Below are 19,879 nucleotides of genomic sequence, written 5' to 3' on the forward strand. Positions count from 1 at the left end.
CCAATAGGGGTTCCATTCACTTCCGCCTCCCAGCGGGTCCCAGATCCGGAGAAGGGCGGACTGGTGACAGGGTCGCCTCAGAAGCTGAGACACACAGTGAGCAGTAAAAGGAGCTGCGGGTCGGGATGCATGAGCCCTTTATTGAGCCCTCCCCCGCGGCGGGGCGCCGAGCTGGGGGCGCGGTGGTCTCTGCGCAGATCCTCCACTACCCGAGCGCCAGGCTCCCAGAGCTCGAAGTCCCCCACAGGGGGAGGGTCAGTGCAGGCCTGTCCCCAGGAAAAAAAGCGCGGTGGGCGGGCGCTCCAAGGAAACAAGGCAACTCCGAAACCCAGCTCACCCCCTTTCCCCAGCCACGTGGGTTTCTCCTCTACTTCCCCACCCACCCTGCTTGCCCAAAGCCCGGGAGGAATGGCTGACGGGACAGAAAGGGTCCTTTTGCACCCACGCTAGGGGGCGCTCCGCTCCTGCAGGGGGTTGGGAAGCATTTGAAAGCAGGCTCTGCAAGGGAGCCCTGGTCCCGCAGGGAGGGCGCTCACCCGAGGACCAGTCAGGCCGCGATGGCCCTCGCAATACACTCACCTTCCGGCCCATCCAGCCGCTCTTCCTCTGGCCCTGCGTTGCATTCCTCCCCGTCCATCGCCATGTCCTCATCCTCTTCCTCCCCGCAAGCTCCTGGGCCCAAGGAAGACCCCCGTGAGGTAGAGTCTCCTGCTGGTTGGGCGCCATGCCCTAACCCGCCCCCACCCGGAGGGTCCTGATGCCCAGTCCCGGCGGCCTCTCCCTTCCTGGCTCCCTCACCTGGCTGGAAGTCTATGGTCCTCAGCATTTCTGCCACGTGCTCCACGCTCACGGTGAATTGCTCCATGCTTTCATAGCCTGGCTCTGGCCGTCCTGCCAGCTCCACTTTCGACATTGTCCCGACCCTGCAGCGGTGGCAACGGCTCATCTGGAAACGCCCCAGCACCCTCACTCCCCTCTCATGGCCGTGAAGCCCCGCAGCCCCTTCCTTTCCCCCCTCGCTCCGCCTACTCACTTATTGATCAGCTCCTTGGCCTGCTGTAGGGAAGAAAGGTGGGGGAGAGTAAGCACCGTGCCAACCTCTGGCAAAGTCTCATTTCTGATGCCCACCACAATCCTGCTGGGTAGGCAGGGGAGGCTTGTCCCAATTCTTTAAGGAAAAACTGGACTCAGAAGAGGTGACTTGCCCAAGGCCATGGAGGCAAGTAAGTGTCAGAGATAAGACTTGAACCCAGATCTGTAGGTGCCAAGGTCCCCAGTCTAGCCACTATGCAGCAGCCTGCCACCCTCTGCCAGGGCCTACCTGCAGGTAGAGCGCCATCTGCGGCTCCTCCATGGACTGGATGGCTGACTCCACCAGCTTAGAGGAGGACTCCAGGTGGTCTCCGTACTGGCGGATGAGGCCCCTGACGCGCTGCAGCTTCACCTCCTGCTCCCGAGCCAGCGCCTGCAGCAGCTCACTCTTCCTTTCCTCCAGCACTGCGCACAGGGTCTCAAACCTCTGGTTCAGCAACTGCTTTTGCCTCCGGCTGTTGTCCTGAAAAAGGAGCAACGTGGATGAGACCTCATAGCTGAGAGAGCACCCAGCCACTTGCCCCACTCCCCACTTACTGGAAGTCACAGAAAGCCAGGAAGAAGAAAAGTGACCTGTCAGTTACAGCACAAATTAGTGGCGGAGTCAGAGCCAAGGGCTGCTGATTCCCAAATCTTTTCAGAAATAATAACAGCATGATAGTTTTTGAGATATAATTGACATATAACATCATACTAGTTTCACGTGTACAATGTAATGATTCAAGATTTGTATATATTGTGAAATGATCACCACAATATGTCTAGTTAACATCTGTCACCGTACATAGTTACTTTTTTTTTTCATGTGATGAGAACTTTTAAGATCTACTCTCTTAGTAACACAGTGTTTTAAAGTAGCCTTATGAGAGATGTTTATGTCTCTGGCCCTGGTTTTTATTTGTATTGTCCCATTTAGTTCGCAAAAAGATCAAGTGAGGTAGGCACCGTATCATTCTCATTATCACTATTTCACACCGTTAAAAACAAACCAAACCAAAGCACAGCGAACTTAAGTAACTGAACCAAAGTCACGGAGCTAGTGAGGGGCGGAGCTGAGAGTCACAGCCTGGCTAAACCCATCCCATTACTTGTGACCCACCTCCAAGAGCCCAGAAACCTTCCTTCCCTCCCATCCTAGGCTTACCTCAATGGTCTGGCACACCTCCTCCATCTGTGTGATCACGGCTTGCACACGGTCATTGCCTGCCACCAGCATCGCGATGCCGTCACTGAGCTCGCTCTGCCACACATACCGGACAGCGCTTAGGGCTGGAGGACCTGGTCTAGAACTGCACCCCTCCCATCCCAGCCGGGGCTGCCTAGGAAAGAACTTCCCCCTTCATCCCACTGTCAGGACATCTGCAGGGAAGCTATTTCCAAGATCTAGAGGGCTTGGCATCCAAGAAGTGCGGAAACACATGATAGATTCTGGAAGGAAGTCAGGAGAGGAAGGCCTCCACCACCAACTGAGAAAGGAAGAGACATTCACCAAAGAGCCAAGTGCCAGGCACTGGGCTAGATGCTTTATCTGGACATTTATGCCTTCCATCGATTCTGAAAAATTCTTCATGATTATCTGTTAGGACAATATTGCCTCTTCTCCATTCTCTTTATTTTCTTGTTCTGTGACTCTGATTAGATATATGTTAGACCTTCTCACTCTCAACCTTCTCATCTCCCAGTGCAGTATTCTAGGCAATTTTTTCTCAGTCCTCTCTTCCCACTCACTAACTCTCTCTTCAGAGAATTCTTGCATTTAATTCATCCTTTGACTGTTTAATTTCAACAATTCTATTTTCACTTGTAAAAACTCTATTTGGTTTTTTGTCAAATCTGAATTTTTGATAGTCTATTATTATTTGTTTTTCAATTTCCTCTTTTCGTGAGAGCATTTTATTCACAGTGACTTTCTATTCTTTAATAATTCCAATACCCGAATTCCTCAGGAATCAAAATCTAAAATTTCTGTTTCTGCTGACTTCACTAATGGAGTACATTTCTTTGTGTCTCTTCAGTTGTGAGCTAATCTTTTGTTGTTCTTAATCTAAGGAAAACCCAAGGGTTTAAACAGGGTTTTTACCTCCAGACAGAATTTGCATTTGCTTGTGCCGAAAGCTAGGTGGCGCAACTGACCTCTTTAGTGCCTGGGATTCCAATTTAACCTGGGATTCATAGTTCATTGCAGGTCTACCACTTTTAGGGGTTTGGAGGCATAGTCTCATCTCTCTAGCTCAGTAATACTGCCAGCATTTACCCTCTGGGAAATGCCACTTATTCTGTGCCTACCGCTCAGGGTTCTGTCCTCAGCTCACTTCTCCCAAGCCTTCTCCCCACCCCGCCCCATCCCCACTTGGAGATTTCCTTTACTTCCTATGTGTCCACCAATATAATTTTTAAATTACATGTTATATAGAATCTAGTTGTGTGATAGTGAAAAGGCCTTGAGAGTATCCAGTCCACCATACTAAGGTCTCTGCTTGCATCCATTATCTCATTTTATCCTACAACGCTCACATGTAGGCATTTTCATTCCCATTTTACAAGTGAGGAAAGAGGGCCAGAGAGGTCAAGTGACTTACACAAGGTCACGCATAGAGCCGGGATTTTAGCCCTGATCTGCCTGCCTTTAAAACCAAGTGAAGAGGCTGGAATTAGAGGCCCTGGCCTATGCCCCCTGCCCACATGCCTGCTCCCGCCCCTGCTTGATACCTTTTGGCGTTTGTAAATGGTAGGCAGTGGGGCCACCTCACAGTCTTTGTGGGCACCAAAGACCTTGCAGAGAGAGCAGGTGGGCACTTCACAGCTCAGGCAGTAGATGTTGATCTTTTCCTCTTCGTGTTCCTCGCACATGAGGTGCTGCTCAGCCTTGGAGTGCAGTGGCCTGAAGGGGAGTGGGCAGAGGGGAAGGAGGGTCAGGAGCCAGGCCAGGGGGCGCTGGGCCCTGAGAGGGTGAGGCCCCATGAACACTTTCTCCTCAGCCTCTACCAACCATCACCACCTTCTCTGCCCCTGCAGCTGGTGCCGTGGCTGGGCAGGTGGGTGACTTCCACGGTGCTCTTCATTCGAGAAATGGAAAGAGCTAAGGAGTAGAGGAGATTTAGATCTGAGAATAGTCTATTCCAGGAGGCAGGGAAGTCCCACGGGGCAGGAAGTAATGGAGGGTTGGCAAGGATCTTGCTAGTGGACTGCCAGCCCCTCCCCAGATGGAGACAGTGAAAGTGAAGCACTGACCAGGAATCAGTGACCACTAAGCTGGGCGACCTGGGACAAGCCCCTCCCCTTCTTTGGGTCCACTCCTGTCATCTGGCCCTGATGGGTTCCCAGGCTGTGGTCCAGGTGCTGCCCTGTAGAGACGAAAGGCCTGGACAGCTCACCGGGAAGACTCCTGCTTGTAAATGTCTATAATGTTCTCCACCAGCAGGTTTCGCTGCAGGCCGTAGACACCATGTCGGTCCAGGACAACCTCATGCCTGCAAGATGGGCAGCGGAAACGGCCTCCGGAAGACACAGTGGTGGAGCCCCGGGATTGCCACAGAGGGTTCGAGGCCTGCAGAGACAGGTAGCGTGAGAGAACAGGTACTGTGAGGCATGAGGACACTGGGAGGCAGAGGGGAAAGTAATGGGAGCTGGGAGAAGGAGAATGGTGGCGGAGGTGGCATCGGCTCTTTTCTATGGCTGGGCCCTCCTCTGAGAGCAGATCAGGGTGGGTGGCCATGGATATCTTATTTCCAACCTTCATTTCCTTATTCAGTCTACTTCCTTGAGTGTCTCTGAATCCAGAGCCTAGCCTTGGTCAAGGCCTAGTCAGGATGGGATCTCCCCAAAGGGACCCAACTTGGAGCTGTGGGGTAACATTAACCTCGGCAGGAAGACTCAGGTAGGAAATGGACTCTGAGCGATGCAGCCAGTGTCCTCCAGCCTGGGGCTCTCACGGGCCACTTCTGGGGGAGATTCTCTTCAGCCCTGGGCAGGGGCACAAGCAGACACAGTGCTGAACAATGGGGCAAACGAGCCACATCGTGCTGGGTAATTCTGGGAAATCACTCCAGGGACTGAGCATCAGGAGTCCCGGCTGCCCCTGACACAGTTCTGCTATGTAAATTTGGGCAAACATTCAATCTCTGTAAAATTAAGGACTAAAATGGATTATTCATTATAATGCTAGGCTCTGAGGATGAGACATGAACAAATGCAGCCCTGCCCTAAGGACAAGCAAACCCACAACGACAAGCAAACCCACAACGACATCGAGAAGGAGCAAGCCCAGAAGGAGGATTTACCAGAGGGGCTCACCACTTCCTCCCACTTACCCCTCTTAGAGAACTTGCTTCATCCCATCCTCTAGAGAGAGCCCCACCCCAGGCCACAGCTTTATTGGCTCAGAGTTAAGGAGGTGATTGCCTGACCCAAGCAGGACAAATCCAACTTTCTCTCTAGGAACGTGGAACTGAGACATAGAACCTGAGGTGGCTAGACCATGTGCTGCTTTGGAAATGAATAAAACCTGTGGAGTTGAGCTAAGAGCTGACATTGTGGCCACCCAAAGTCTCCTTCAAGTGGAAGCAGAAAGTGTGAGGGGTCAGAAACTATGAACAGAGAAGGCTGGTCTGCAGAGAAAAGAATCACTTGTGGAGAGCAGCTGGCATGAAATACTGGTAGAGGCTGCTTGTTGTTCCTTGATATTCACTTCTTCTTAAATAGCAGAGCCCCTGAGATTTTAGCAAGACACATGGAATAAAGGCCACGAGTTCAAATCTCCCTTCCAACTGGGTGTGGCTAGGGAACTGTGTTCTGGCCAATGGGAGGTGGATAGAAATGTTTTGTGCCATTTCTAGCAAGTGTACAGGTCCTCAAATAACGTTGATGAGCTGTCACAGGAACTTAACTTGTTCATATCGATTAGCTACAGTAAAATTGGTTTCGGTATACGTCATTTCACTTAAAGTTACAGAACCTATCAAGGATGTTAAGTGAAGACTACTATATCTTCAATGGGAGGGGCATGGCCTATTCCTCTTCTCTCCTTCCTGCTGACTGGAATGAAGATGGAATGGCTCAAGTTAAGCAGCCATCTCGAGCCAGGAGGTAGCCACATGTTGAGAATGGCCACAAGATAAAAAGAGTGAGTCTCTGATGAGGCCATCCTGGACTGTCCACCCATACTTTCACTTGAGAGAAAAAAACAAGTTTTTATCATCTTTAAGCCATTGTTATTTTGGGTTTTCTGTCACTTGCAGCAGAAACTAATCCAAACTGGCTGGAAGACCGTGCCCTGCTAGAGAGTAATGGAGAGAGTAGTCACCTGTGACTTTGTATATTTAAATGTATTTCCTGTAATTGGGTTCCATGAAATTCTCCAAATCCTGATGTTATACATCAACTGGAAGCACCCCTGTATGTGTGCAGCAGCACCCTATTAACACCTAGAGGGCATCCAAGGCCAGAGTCTTGGTCGATCCTTTCTTTGGTAGCAAGAGATGTAGGCAAGGCAGGAAATGTGGCCCTGTTGTGAAGTGGACAGCCTATCTTGGGGGGAGTGACTGGCATGTCACAAAGATCACATTTGGGAGGGGGGATTTCTTGAGACTTATAAGAAGATAACATTTTAGCCCATCATAAAGCTGGAACAAATTTGTTTGAGATTATTGATAAAAGTGAACTGGCATCTGAAGATGATTAACCATAGAGCTGGGAGGACTATGGGAGGAGCTGGGCCCCTTGTTAACTCTCTAGTCCTGACTTCCTGTTAAACTTTGTGGTAACTTCCAGGGGAGTTCAAATAAATATGTATTTATTCAAATAAATATAGAGGCCATCTTGGGAATACTCTTTTTTTGCATGTGTGTGCCTGAATGGAGCTCCGGCCTGAGGTGTTCACACATTGCTGGAGTAGTCTCGTTTCTTTTTCTTTTCCCGAATAAACTGTTCTTTCGGTAGATTTTCTGGGGAGTTATTTTGGGCAGTCGACATTATCCAGGACTGTGTTGGTGTATCTCTCTTTCTCAGTCACTAGAATTATATGAATATTGTTGACTTGAGTTTAGGGTGGGTTAAAGTGTAAGATCACTGGGCTTTTGTTTGCTTAATACAATTACCTTTCAATATTTAGAATCCAAGTGAGTAAGGAGGTGTTGGGAGAACTCTAAGCCTGCAAGCTCCTTCCGGGATCTCGCTTCTCTTTGATGTGCTGGTGGCAAGCCTACAAAGGCACTCAGTAAATGTTTGAATGGGAGGAAAGGGCATCTTCTAAAGCCTTAGCCCAGAGCAAAGACAAACTCAAGGGTAGTCTCTCTCTATCTCCCTCCCTCACTGGACCCTTCCTCTACACTCATTATTTAACATTTGACACATGTTTTGAGGGCCCATTATATATCAAGCACTGTGGGCTTTCCAGACATTATTGAAATGAATCCTCAAGAATTTCTTGTACAGATGGTGGAGGAAATAAATAAACATTTACCCTCTCACTTAGACTACAAGAAATATAATGACAGTTGGCTAACATCTATTGAGCATTTATGCCAGGCTTTGCTCTAAGTTCTTTTATTTATGTTAACTCATTTAATCCTCATATCAACTCTATGAAGTAGGTACTATTAGCCCCATTTCAAAGATAGGAAATTGTAGCCCAGACAACTTCAATAAATTGCATATTGTCATCGGCTAATAGATGACAGGGCCTGTATTTTAACTCAGGCACTCTGGCTCCAGAGTCCATTCTAGTAATCAATAGACTACATTGTCAGCTACAACATTCGTCTCTCTCAGTCTCAGGTAAAACAGATTTTAGTAAAAGTCATGAAGGACCAGAAACAACAGCCTAAAATTCAACTGTGGATTGAAGTTATGTGAGCAGAGATAAACAAAAGGCGAGCCTGTGTGCGTGGAGACCTCAACTGCAAACAGCATGTCTTGCTTGTCTATGAAAAGGAGAGGGACTAGCTCAAATCTCAGGGGACCTCCTCCCATGGATCTATGCACAAGCACAGGGCGGATATTTCATCAGATTCTGTGTGAAAAATATTCTGGAGCAGCAGAACCAAATTGAGACACTCAACTGCTTACTAATCCAGGTCATACCTCTCTGTTCACCAAAGAAGCCAAAGAACTAAACAGAGATTGCAAACCAGTGATAACACCCAGCTAGCCAGTTAACATTTAAGATAACATTGAAAGAAAGCCAAGGTAAATGGAAGGTCAAGTAAGGAACTCACTTTCAGCACCAGATAAAACTACCTCTATTCAAACAGGAGTGATAAGCAGAAGGGATCCAACAGGAGATGCAAGCCAACAAAATACAAAAAGGCTAGAAAAAAGAGAGCATGACAAGCAAGGGACAGATGTAGAATACTCTTTGGAAGACAAATTGCTCCAAGAAATAATACAACTTCAATCTAACTTTTTTTTTTAAGAAAACAAAGGAAACAGTCTCTTTGATTAAAGAAGAGATATAAATGATTAAAACTGGAGAAAAAAGTGAGCTGGCAGAATTAAGGAAAGAAATCGAGTAAAATATATTATCAACACAGAAGCAAAGTTCACATTTGACACAGTTGGAAGTAGAATCTATACTGATAAAAGTCACATCGATTGTAGTAGAAAATAACAGATAAAAGTTATCAGAAGAACATGCTACAATATGGACCAAGCTTAAAGACATATGCTAAGTGAAATAAGCCAGATACAAAAGAACAAATATGTAATCATATGTATTATATTTTATGCATTTAAAAACACTGTTCTTAACACACACACACACACACACACACACACACACACAAAGTCCATAGGTACCACAAACTGACAAATGGGTCCATGGCACACAAAGAGATTACTTCCTTCCCTGATTGTAAGTCCCCAGATAGTCTCAGCACAAATAGGAATTTTATAAGGTATAAATGGCAACCTCCTTACATCTCCATAGCTGATAGTTTCACATTGGGCTAAAGAGCTCTTAGCTAATATTCAGTGAGCAAAATTCCAGTTTTTGCTTCTGCTTATCTATTTCAAAATTAAGAAATAACTGATGGGTTTTATCATACATATAAATGTCTGTGTTCTTTCCTTTAATCTCACATTGTAAGATTGTGTAAACAAGAGAGCCAGCCCCATAAAGTATAATTTCATGTGCCAACGATGTGATGTGTAGATGACGTTCCATCACTCTCTGAAACAAAACACCTAGATTTATGTCCCTACTCTATCTCATTGTTGATGTGACTGTAACCTGTTTCCTGTGTTCTCCCTGTAAAATAGCAACAATGTCTATTCTCTCTAACTCAGATGGAATCATGTATGTGAAGTTTCTTTATAAATTATAAAGCACTGCTCAAAGGTTTGTTAACTAATCTAGACCTTAAAAATATCTGACCACACAGAAACACAGGACATGAAATAACTGTTATTTCTTCATTGTGAAGGATAAAATGGAATGGAATAAATACATGGAATTTAATTCTGCGCTATGTTCAAGGCTTTTAGGTAGCATACATGCCATGAGCTGTCTCTCTTTTCATTCCTTCATAACATTCTGTAGCACCTAATAGAAATGTTCCATCTAGAAAGATATTCTGTGAATGCAGTTATTCTATCAAATCTACATTTATCTCAGAATGTTTTCCCTCTTCTCTGGCTATCCAGAGCAATGCTGATTTGGGATATTGGCCAGGATGCAAGGGTGAGAGGAGTGTTGGAAGCTATCTCCCCTGAACTGATGGCCTGGCCAAAGATGAAGAGGACCATGCAGGTCCTCCGAGCCAGACCCTCAGAATATACTAGAGAAACCATGGGAAAATGGTGGGCAGAAGACCAAACATTTGGAGAATAGTTTAAGAGCCTTAGAAGAATCCAGGTGTTGGCAATAGCTAAATTGTGGGTGGGAGAGTGATTTTGAGTGGAGGGCTAGCTCTGCCTGACAAAATCTAGCAAACAGCCTGGCACAATGGGTACGTGAAAGGAGGCTGGCTAAAGGAAGGACTGATAAGCTGAACAACGAGTCAAATTAAGATACTAGCAACAGAATGGAAAGCCCTTAAGAAATGGAAATCCATAATAATATTTCTTGAACTTGTGAAATCAGATTGCTAGAATTACAAGGATGTTCAAGATCAGTGTAAAACATGCTTTTAGTGTGTGTGTGTGTGTGTGTGTGTGTGTGTGTGTGTGTGTCAGAGGCTTGAAGGGGTGAAATAGCCTGAGTTACATCATACGGCAAATTAAGGAAGAAACTGGTGTGAGGAGAACCCAGGAATGCTAATTCTCAGTCTAGGTTTTCATCCCCCACTAAACCAAATTTCTTACCTAAAGTCAGTAAGAACCCTAACCCTGCTTCAAGGTTAGTGCAATTCACAAAATTTCAATGAATCAATTTCTTGGAAAGACGACCTTCCCAAGGTTGGGCTAGGGAGGGCCTGGTGCCCTCAGCAGCAGGTGGAAGTGGTCGAGGAGGTAGGCTGTGTAGGATTTTCACTGGCAGGTCTGTACTTGATGACAACAGATCCTAACAATGAACTATACAGAACTGGAATTCAGGTGGAGGGACACAGAGGTCATCTCTTTCCCAGACTGACCTGTATTATTGAAGAAGCCCCTTTCTTGCTATTCCCATCTCTGTAAATCTCGCCCTAAATGGACATCCTCCAGAAAAGCTGTTCCTGAACAATCTTCTTACAAGGCCTTCTGGTTGTGTGTTAAATGACAACAGGTTGCAGCTCATAACCAAGTGCCCACAGTGAAGTGGGGGCAAGCATAAAAATAAACGGAAGGCTTGCTTTGGGAGTGAATAGAGTTTACAAATACAGAAACACATGGAAACATGTTTGTGTCAAATTATCACACAAACAGCTTTCTTCTAATCAAAATGATTGGTATCTGAGTGGGTGCAGTGTGGGGAAAGAGGGAAGGAGAAATTAAAGAGGGTTAATATGGTGTTTTGGTGTTTTGTTCAGTTTAAACTCAGAATGAGAAAGAGAGAGAGAGAGGGAGAGAGAGAGACATTATAGCTTTAAAGAAATCATGTTAAATTGTGATGGCAACTATGTAAAAAGATGTATGCAGGACAAAGGCTTGAAAGTAATATGCAAACATGGAAATAATTGTGTTGGGGCGGTAGAATTATGGATGACTTCCCAAACCCTTAATACTGTCCAACATTTTCAATTACATGTTTTAACTTCTCAAATTTTGCTTCCTGGCGCTCTAGTTTACCTGATGTCATAAAAATCACAATTCCCCAAAATTGTTGTTTGTCCATCACAGCAGTTCTTAGGACAGAAAAACACTGGACACCATCTGTGGAGACAGAGTCCCAGAGAGTAGTTTCCAGGCTTTCGGCCTCACGTGGAAGGGTGCTGGCTTGGGTAGTAGCTGGTCATCAGCTGTGACTAGTTGGCCATCAGCTGTTACTGGTTAGCCATTAGCCACTGATACAACTGCCGTGGCTAAGCTAGCAAGCGCGGATTGTAGATTGTGGATTGTGGATTGTGGATTGCAGAGAGGCGGATTGCAGTTAGCAAGTGAGGTTGGTTGGCAGGCAGAGAAGTAAGTGGACGGCGGGTTGCGGATCGTGTGGCTCCTGCTTCCTGTGTCTCTCCTGGCTGCCAGCGAGAATATAGTAGTATGAGTCCCCTATCTGTGGCTCTGTTGGTGTTCCTTTTTGGCCTCATCATGTCCTGCATTCTTGTAGGGGAGCAGGACCAGAGACCCCGCATGACACCCTGCATGACACCATCTAAATGTTTTAGAGGACTGATTAAATAGACTGTGGTCCAGTCATAACAATGGAACACTATCCAGCCATTGACAAAGGAAAACACAGATCTGAATGTAGATATGGAACAACTGCCAAGAAAGAGTAAGTGAACAAAGGCAGGTGTAGGATAATGAGTCTAGTTTAAATGCATGTGTATACACACACACACACACACACACACACACACACACACACACACACATATGCTTATCCATGGAAAATTTCTGGAAGGCTACCCAAGAAAGTTGGTAATGGCTACCTCCATCTGGAGAACGGAATTGAGCACGTGAGGTGAAGATTCACTTTTCATGATATAAACTTCTATACTGTTTGGAAAAAAGTGTGTGTGTGTGTGTGTGTGTGTGTGTGTGTGTGTAATATAATATACTGGTATCACTTGTATAAGTCCTGTTAAGTTTCTAGGTGATGGTCTAAGGGTATTCTTGCTAAGTGGTTTGAAGATAGAGGAACCAAAAGTCCTATTCTTGTCCCCAAACTTAGAAAACAGACAATCTGATTATGTCTAGAGTTGTCAAAATGTGGAGGCAATGTGTGAAAAAACTAAATATGCTCATCTTTCAGAAGGAGAGCGACTGAAATGTATATACATAAGTACAGCTAAAGAACTAGGTCAGCCTCCCACCAGGCCAGCCCAAATAAAGCAGCAAGGAAATGAGCTGTTCACTCTTCTCTCCTTGGAGGGCCCAGGGGTGCTCTGTACTTGAAAAGATCCGCAGAACCATCCCAAAGCCCTGGGACTCATGCTGGCTCCCAAACATTCTGCACAGGGTTTGACCCAAAGCCTCGCCAGGTCTCTCAGGCTCCAGGTCAATATTCCACAGCATCAAGGACCCAAAGTAAGTATGCCTGAGTGCAGAGGGCTGGCCTGAACAAGGGAAGTCACTTAAACATCTTCTAGCCTCCTGTCCCTGGGTCCCTCTGCCCGGCGATACTGTGTGCCTTTCACTTTAATATTCTGTTGTTTTATAAGACACATTACCTTCTTTTTCAAAACTTCTCTTTGCTTTCCCACATTTCAGGCTCTAATGAAAGGATGTCTCACTACAAATTCCTGAGATGTGATGACACAGTCTTTTTGCCATTCCGTCCCAGGCATCTCAGCCTGATGTTCAGAGAGTGTCTTAGACCAAGGGAGAAACCAAGATGGTGGGCAAAGCATAGGCGCTCATACATGACTTGATGCCCAGGGTGAGCCAGCGTAAGTCATTCTAGGCCCCCAGAGAAGCAAAATCACTGGCTCTGAGATATTCTGGAGCCAAATATTCTCGTAGTGGAATAGGAGTTGGGAATGGGTCTCGCTGGGAAGATGGCAGGAAAGACTAGGGGCTGGGTACTTAGTAAGGATGGCAGAGGGCCGGCAGACAAAAGGTGGGTCCCAGGCATGGCTGAGGCGTGGCCTGACAATGAGCCCATTGCTTCTCCCCAAACATGCTGCCCCTAAGTACTTAAAAGGAAGCATTTTCTTGGTTAAGTTAAAAATCACTTGTGTTCAACACATTTCCTCCTAATTTCTGATACAGATGAAGAAATGAAAGTTCACGATGTTCCTTATAGCAGCCATGCCTCCTGAGCCAGCCAGCTCTGATCTATTCAGGGTTTTTACTTTATTTGCAAGGGGTGTGTGTGTGTGTGTCTTTTCCCCTTACTCTCACTGAAGTTTGTCCCATTTTGTAGATTACTAAAACCTACACCTGTGGCACAGGGCAAGCAAGAAAGCCCATTTATAAACCATTCTGGCTTATGCTGCTTTTCTTTATGAAACCAGTAGCTAAAATGATATCTATGAATTTGATTAGTTCTGCTTTGCCCCGTGACCACATGTCAACCCAAACTGGTTGCACTTCTGGGACATAAAATTTCTTCTCTGCTTAAGCGACCTCAATCCTTTTTAACCCCAGGCCCCTTTATTGACTAGTCTGGAGTGGGGCACAGGTGTGAAGTCTAGTTGGGGAGGATTCCCAGTCTCCTACCCACTGTCTAATTCTGCCCCCAAAAGATGGATGCGCTGAGCTTTGCCTTAGATACAGATAGTTTCACTGTCATCATGGACCTTTCTCACCGGGTTTATTTTTTAATGTTTCATTATCTCAATGCTATTTTCTCCAGATTTTCTATAATGTTCTCAAAATCTGAAACTCCGAACTGGAATGTGCTCTAGCAGACTGTTACACAGCCTGGGGAGGATCACCTCTCTCCTAGTTTCTAGGGGTCTTCTTTCATCTGTGGATACCAGCACTCCAGCTGCTGTCCCTGCGCAGGCTGCCCTCTCCAGCCTGCAGTGCAGCTGCTGACTCACGCTTACTTTGGGATCTGCTAAGTCCCCAGCTCTTCTTCTGCCCTTCAGCCAGGACAGCCACCACCCACCTCATAGAGCACTCTGCCCATCACCTGGGAGCTCAGCTTTGACCTGAGGAGAAGTCTCCCACAAGTCTGCACTGCTTCACCTGGCCCTGGCCCTGCCCCAGCCTACCTGGAAGACGTCGTTGGCACACTTGCGGCACAGGTTGTGCTGGCAGGGCAGGATCACCACAGGTTTGGAGAACATCTCCAGGCAGATGGGGCAGATGAGCTGCTTCTCCAGGTTGTCCATGCTGTGTGCATCCCCGAGCAGCGGCTTGAAACCCACTGTGAAGTTCATCCCCTCAGCGATCGTGCCTACCCTGGCCTTGGCTCTGGTCCTGGCCTTCCCTCACTGCCTCGGAACCCTTCCTCTTTTACTTTACACAGTCTGTGGATTCTTGTGTTCCCTTTTGTTGCTCACTCTTGAAATAGCTCTGCTATCTGTCCTGTCCCTTCCTCTGACAATTCGCCTTGTCCTTAGGCAGCCACTTTCAGACACTTCTTGTCTCTCTCTTCTTTGCTCTATACCCCAGCCAGGCACATGCAGCTTTCTCGATCCCTCACTACCTGCGTGATTCTGTCCCTGGAAATTTCTCCCTTTGTTCCCCAAACGACTAATGTTCACTCTACGGGCAGCACTGTTTGTTCCTCACTCCCCAGAGAGCAGATTAATTTTAACGTGGGGGTGGGGAACAAGGGGCATCTGTGTGACATTCCAACTCCCAATTTAGCTCATGTAAGGCGAGCCACAGCTGTCACCGAGTGAGTGACCCTGACTCACTCAGGAATGGGTGACTCTCTTGAGCAAGAGCAGGGGTGAGCTTGACTGCTCGTGGTGAAAGGTGGGCCAGCAAAGGTATTGGGCTCTCACTCGCTCTCTCACTCAGAAGGCTCCTGTGCCTTCCTGATCCCCATCATCTGGCTCGGGCCCTTCTTCCAGGGCAGTGGCACAGAGTCACACGGCATACATTGCTCAAGGTGGAAGGACAGATCTTGCCAGACCTACAGACAGTCATCGAAAATTTCTGCCTCCAAGGATTAGCCAGTGGCCCTCTTTCTCCGAACCCCGTGGTTCAGTACAGGAGCACCAGCAACGAGAGAGAGAGAGGCTCTGGTCCAACACTTCTGGTCCACTTTTGTTCTCACCCAGAACTTTCTTAGATCACCCAAGGAAAAGAAGCTCAGAATGCTAGAGCTGGCAGTTGTGCCCCAGACGACCTCATGAGCATGGCCCTGAGAAAGTGTGGGACTCTGGTCCATAAACACATCACTGGAGCCACTCCAAGGACTTTAGATTTGTCAGGAAGTTGAGAGAAGCTGAGCTGGGCAGAAAGAACCTGAGTACCAGGGACCTATTTTGAGCACCGGGGGAATTGGTCTCCAGGGAAATTTGAGGGCACTGACATAAGCAGGAGGCTCCGGACAGCCTCGGCCCCGAGTCCACAGTTGTCCTGGATTCCCGCTCTCCCAGGCAGACTGGGCTCAGACGGGGGCTCTCCTCTATCTTTTTCTCCTACAGGCCTTTTTCTCTATCCCAGGCACAATTTGTCTTTTGGGGGCCCCATGTATGCACTGGGATTGGACAAAAGCTCTTTTATTTACTTACATGCCTTAGCCCTTCTCCAAGTCAGGAAAGGGAAGTGTGAGGAGTTACTAGACTCTGGTCCTGGGTGGGCAGCAAATACATGGTGCACAGAGGACACCAAACAGGCAGTGCAAAGAGGTGTGAGTGGGGAAAGGGTCTGTCAAAGGACAATCTCTTTTGTATATGTTTCATGCCCCTGTTTTTAAAACAAAATATATGGTGATCAGCCTGTGTAGATGTGGTTTAAAAAAAAGAGGCAAACAGGCACTGATGTGTGAACTTCAGTCAACCCACAGAACCCATGCTAAGCTCACTTGTGGCATGGAATGAGGCTGGCAATGCCAAGTGTATGGGCACCAGAAGAAGGTGAGACCAGCCCCAGAAGGGTGTACTGGCTTAGAAATCAGGCTGATGCTAAGAGCTCTTGGTACACAGAGTTGCAACAAATGAGGGTTAGCTTGTCCCACAGCTCTGGGATGGGACCCACCCTGCTCAGGATCTTGGTGGAAACATCACAAGTGACTCAGAGACCCTACCCCCCACCTGACATTGACTCAAATCCCAAGAAGACACAGGAAAAAGGATGCTTGGGAAAAGTCTGTCTTCACTGTCTGAGGGTAGGGATGGGAGGTCTGCTCTCTAACAGATTAAAATTGAAACTGGAGCTAAAAAGAAGAGTAGCTGGTCGACTCTGTATTCCCAGGATGAGACAGAGACGGCATCCTTCTAAAGTTGGGATTCTTCTAAGAAGAGGGGTAAATCAAGGTCAATGTCAGGACAGGGCTACTTGCTCCTCTAGTCAACCTGTCCAGGGGACACGGCAGCAGAAGTCACCTTCACTGGGTCAGCACCTAGGGGCAGAAGAAGTTGGCATCTTATTAACCAGAATGAATGAGCACCCAGAGTATAAGGCAAACCCCCTATTGGTAAAGATATAAACACCTGTAGTCCCTACTATAAGGATATAAACTTTCCACTAATGACTGACTCATCTGCAGTTAGTGTATATTCTTTTCTTATCATTTAATCATTGCTACATTTCAGTTTTCATACCTCACTCTTCTTCATCTGTTAATATTAATCTTCACTATAATTGTCTTCCTCTCTAAAATTTCCTTGGTTTCCTATGATGGAATTTGAAAAACATATATATATATAAACATTGAGTAACAGTATTTTAGCCTCCTGGCGAGAAAACCGTTACCTTGCAGTTACACGTTAGCATCACTAGGTGGCACTGCTGTGAACTTCAGTCAATTCACATTTTACCGTTTAGCTGCAGGGGCATAATCTCAGACACTTCATTTTCCTTTTGAGTAACTGCAATAAACAACATCCTCTAGCTTGTCTTCAACTACTGCCTTTTCGAGACACACTCTCTCAGTCATTCTTAGCTTAACAGTCACGAGAGGCCATTACATTCAAACTGTCAGTTTGTGGCATAAGCCCCTCAGAAACTAAGTGTCTCCTCTTTCTTCACTTGGCCCCAATACCAACTTGAGACTCTCATATTTAGGGGTTCACAGTTTCAGCCCCAACCATTTATTTCATTCCTCATCCAGCTCGTACCTCAGTCCCTGTCTATGGTTCTCACCTGATCTCGAAGGCTGACTTTGGACATTCTGCTGGAATTTTCTGCTCGCTACCTCCTCAGGTGGCTTCAGTGCTCCACAGCAAAAACAGCAGCAGCAGCAGCAACAGCAACAGCTGAGCAGAGCACAAAGGAGGACGAGTGTCTACAAGGTAGGAAAGAATGGTCTCAGTCCAGCAGTTCTTCCATATATCCATTCAAGCTCGCCTCCTCTTGCAGTCCTCCTGGCACCCAAATAACGAGACAAAAGCAGCATTTGTCCTAGGAGAGGAGGTAAGCAGTCCTAGGTGAGGAGGGTCACCCCTCCTTCCTTCCTTCCTTCTTTTTTTTTTTTTTTTTTTTTAGTATGATATTATTTTAGCCAAAAATTGAGAAGGAACTAGCTTAGGATATGGTAGGGAATGAGTGTTTTTAAGTAGAATAGCATGTACAGAAACCACGAGAGGGTAAAGGCTTTATAACATCAGAGGCATTCAGAGAAGAGTCTTGCCAGGAGTGAAGCGAGTGAGGAGAATGGTATGTGGTTATCCCTCCTTCCTTATTCTTAAGGGACTATGAAGAGCTGCGTACCTTGAACCAACAACTATTCAGCGTATAATAGTATCTGACACCTTCTTCACCAAAGTGATCATATATATACACTCCCAGGGAGCCATGCTGGTTGTAGATTTTCCTCTTCTTAGGGTCACTCAGTACGGAGTGGGCGGTGTTGATCTCTTTGAATATTTCTGCTGCTTGAGCGTCCCCTTGATTCTTGTCTGGATGATACTTCAAGGCCAGTTTCCTACCCAGGCAATACCCGAAAGGAGGGTAGGGAGAGAATAAGGAGGGGCTGGGGAGGGAGGGTTAGGATGAGTGACAGGAATAGGTCTCAAGATCGGGAAGAAGACATGCATAAGATGTGGTACAAAGGACGGATGGAGGCAAGCAACCCAAGTCTAAATTCCTTCCCATGCCACACTGAAGTGAGGGCTGGGGGATTCAAAAGTGGGCCAGAAAGCACGGTAGAAAGAAAGGGGTTTAAGGGAGGCAATTCCAGGGTTTAATTCCAGGGCTGAGGTCTGAACCTGTAGGCCTTTTTGATGTCTTCAGGTGAGGCACCCTTCTGAAGCTCCAGCACTGCATAGAGAGTTGTCCCACTTTTGGACAGCCGATGGGTTGCTTCATTCAAATGAGACATGATCTGGGTCAGAAGAGAAGAAGCATTCCTGAGAACTTCCAGGTGAGGCCATAGAGAAGTGAACTTGCAGTGGCAGGAAACTCATTGCCTTCAGGGACTGGGCAGGTAAATGACTATAAAAGGACAGTATACAACAACGAGCGGGATCTGTGACTAGCAGAAGAGTGCAGGTGACCAAAAAAGACATTCAAATTTGAATTTCAAAGAGGAAACATCTCACATTTTCCGGTGTCCTTCAGCTACGCAGACCTCAGGATACCCCACATCCTACAGAGAGCAAAGAGAGGTCTCAACATGGGAAGAGACTGATTTCCTCCAGAGCTACTAGCACCTGAAGTAAACAACCCTGGTCTTGTCCAAACTCCTTGCTGGGTTTGAGAGGCCAGTGCGGCCCCAACCCCTGAACAGGTTGGGGTCAGGAACTGGGGAGATCCACAATTCCCAAGGGAAAAACGATTCAGAACAAATCCTAAACTGCCTAAGGTAGGTCAGGTGTCCAGTAGCCAGGCCAAAGAACAATGCTACAAGCGAGGCCGGAGACTTTATTCTTCTCCCAGCCTCCCCTCTCAACCTATCCCAGCCCCTGCTCAGAAACGGGGCAGTGGGGTGAACAGAGGGGTGAAGAAGGAAGCGGAAAAAGATAGCTGTGGGAACAAGAAGCAGGACCCAGAGAGTAGGGAGAGCTTGGGAGGCTGTGGCCCAGCAGAACCAAGGCAGCAAGTTCATAGGGGAAGGATCTGTCTCCCCAGATCCCCTCTGGCTGTGAGGACTCCCCATCCGACCTGGCGCTGTACCTCGGAGTCGCAGATATAGGCCTTACACAGGCTCCACCAGGGTGTGAAACTTCACACCACCGCGGTCCAGCGGCCCACTGCGCTTGCGCACTGTATCAACCCTCCGGGTCATTTTTTGGCGCCACCGGAAGGTCTGGGCGGTGAGGCTACGTGGGCCCTGGGACTTATTTCGTGCGCAGGAAGCCTGAGCGTAGGGATTCGCTAGGCACCAGTGGCCAAGGGCGGCCTGGCGTCTTTTGCAGCCTTTTCCGCCTTTTCTGTGGGTGCAGCCTCCAAGGAAATCCCTGCTACTCCAGTGGGAGGGGATCACGCATCTGATAACCGTCCTGGCTCGTGACTCACTAAGGAAAGATAATGCGCTTGCAGAACGTGGCTGTTTCAGAGGTATGGTTGCTACACGCCTTTCTCAAGAGGTGTATTGCTTTCCCAGTCTTCTTTTTCAGAATTTAGGGATCTTCACTAGGTCCTTTCTTTCCCTTCCACCTGGAAACTCCTATAGGTCTTTTGAGACCCATCTCAAATATCA

General features: G+C 47.1%; 2 protein-coding genes across 2 annotated transcripts; both read right to left on the reverse strand.

The window, feature by feature from the left end:
• Positions 1-120: 120 nt before the first annotated feature.
• On the reverse strand, positions 121-14,847 carry TRIM54 (tripartite motif containing 54). Its single transcript, XM_019735291.3, has 9 exons — positions 14,334-14,847; positions 4,467-4,639; positions 3,802-3,973; positions 2,237-2,332; positions 1,322-1,555; positions 1,034-1,056; positions 799-923; positions 580-672; positions 121-266 (listed from the first exon to the last, which is right to left on the reverse strand). The coding sequence occupies exons 1-9, from the start codon at positions 14,499-14,501 to the stop codon at positions 256-258; spliced, it is 1,095 nt and encodes a 364-aa protein (XP_019590850.3). The 5' UTR covers positions 14,502-14,847; the 3' UTR covers positions 121-255.
• Positions 14,848-15,792: 945 nt separating this feature from the next.
• On the reverse strand, positions 15,793-19,015 carry DNAJC5G (DnaJ heat shock protein family (Hsp40) member C5 gamma). Its single transcript, XM_074333972.2, has 5 exons — positions 18,780-19,015; positions 18,447-18,562; positions 17,950-18,163; positions 17,383-17,524; positions 15,793-16,639 (listed from the first exon to the last, which is right to left on the reverse strand). Exons 2-5 carry the CDS (start codon positions 18,557-18,559, stop codon positions 16,584-16,586), a joined length of 525 nt encoding a protein of 174 aa, XP_074190073.1. The 5' UTR covers positions 18,560-18,562; positions 18,780-19,015; the 3' UTR covers positions 15,793-16,583.
• Positions 19,016-19,879: the final 864 nt, after the last annotated feature.

Source organism: Rhinolophus sinicus, chromosome 2 (assembly GCF_057876585.1).
Source record: "Rhinolophus sinicus isolate RSI-liver-muscle chromosome 2, RSI-T2T, whole genome shotgun sequence".
Classification (NCBI taxonomy): domain Eukaryota; kingdom Metazoa; phylum Chordata; class Mammalia; order Chiroptera; family Rhinolophidae; genus Rhinolophus; species Rhinolophus sinicus.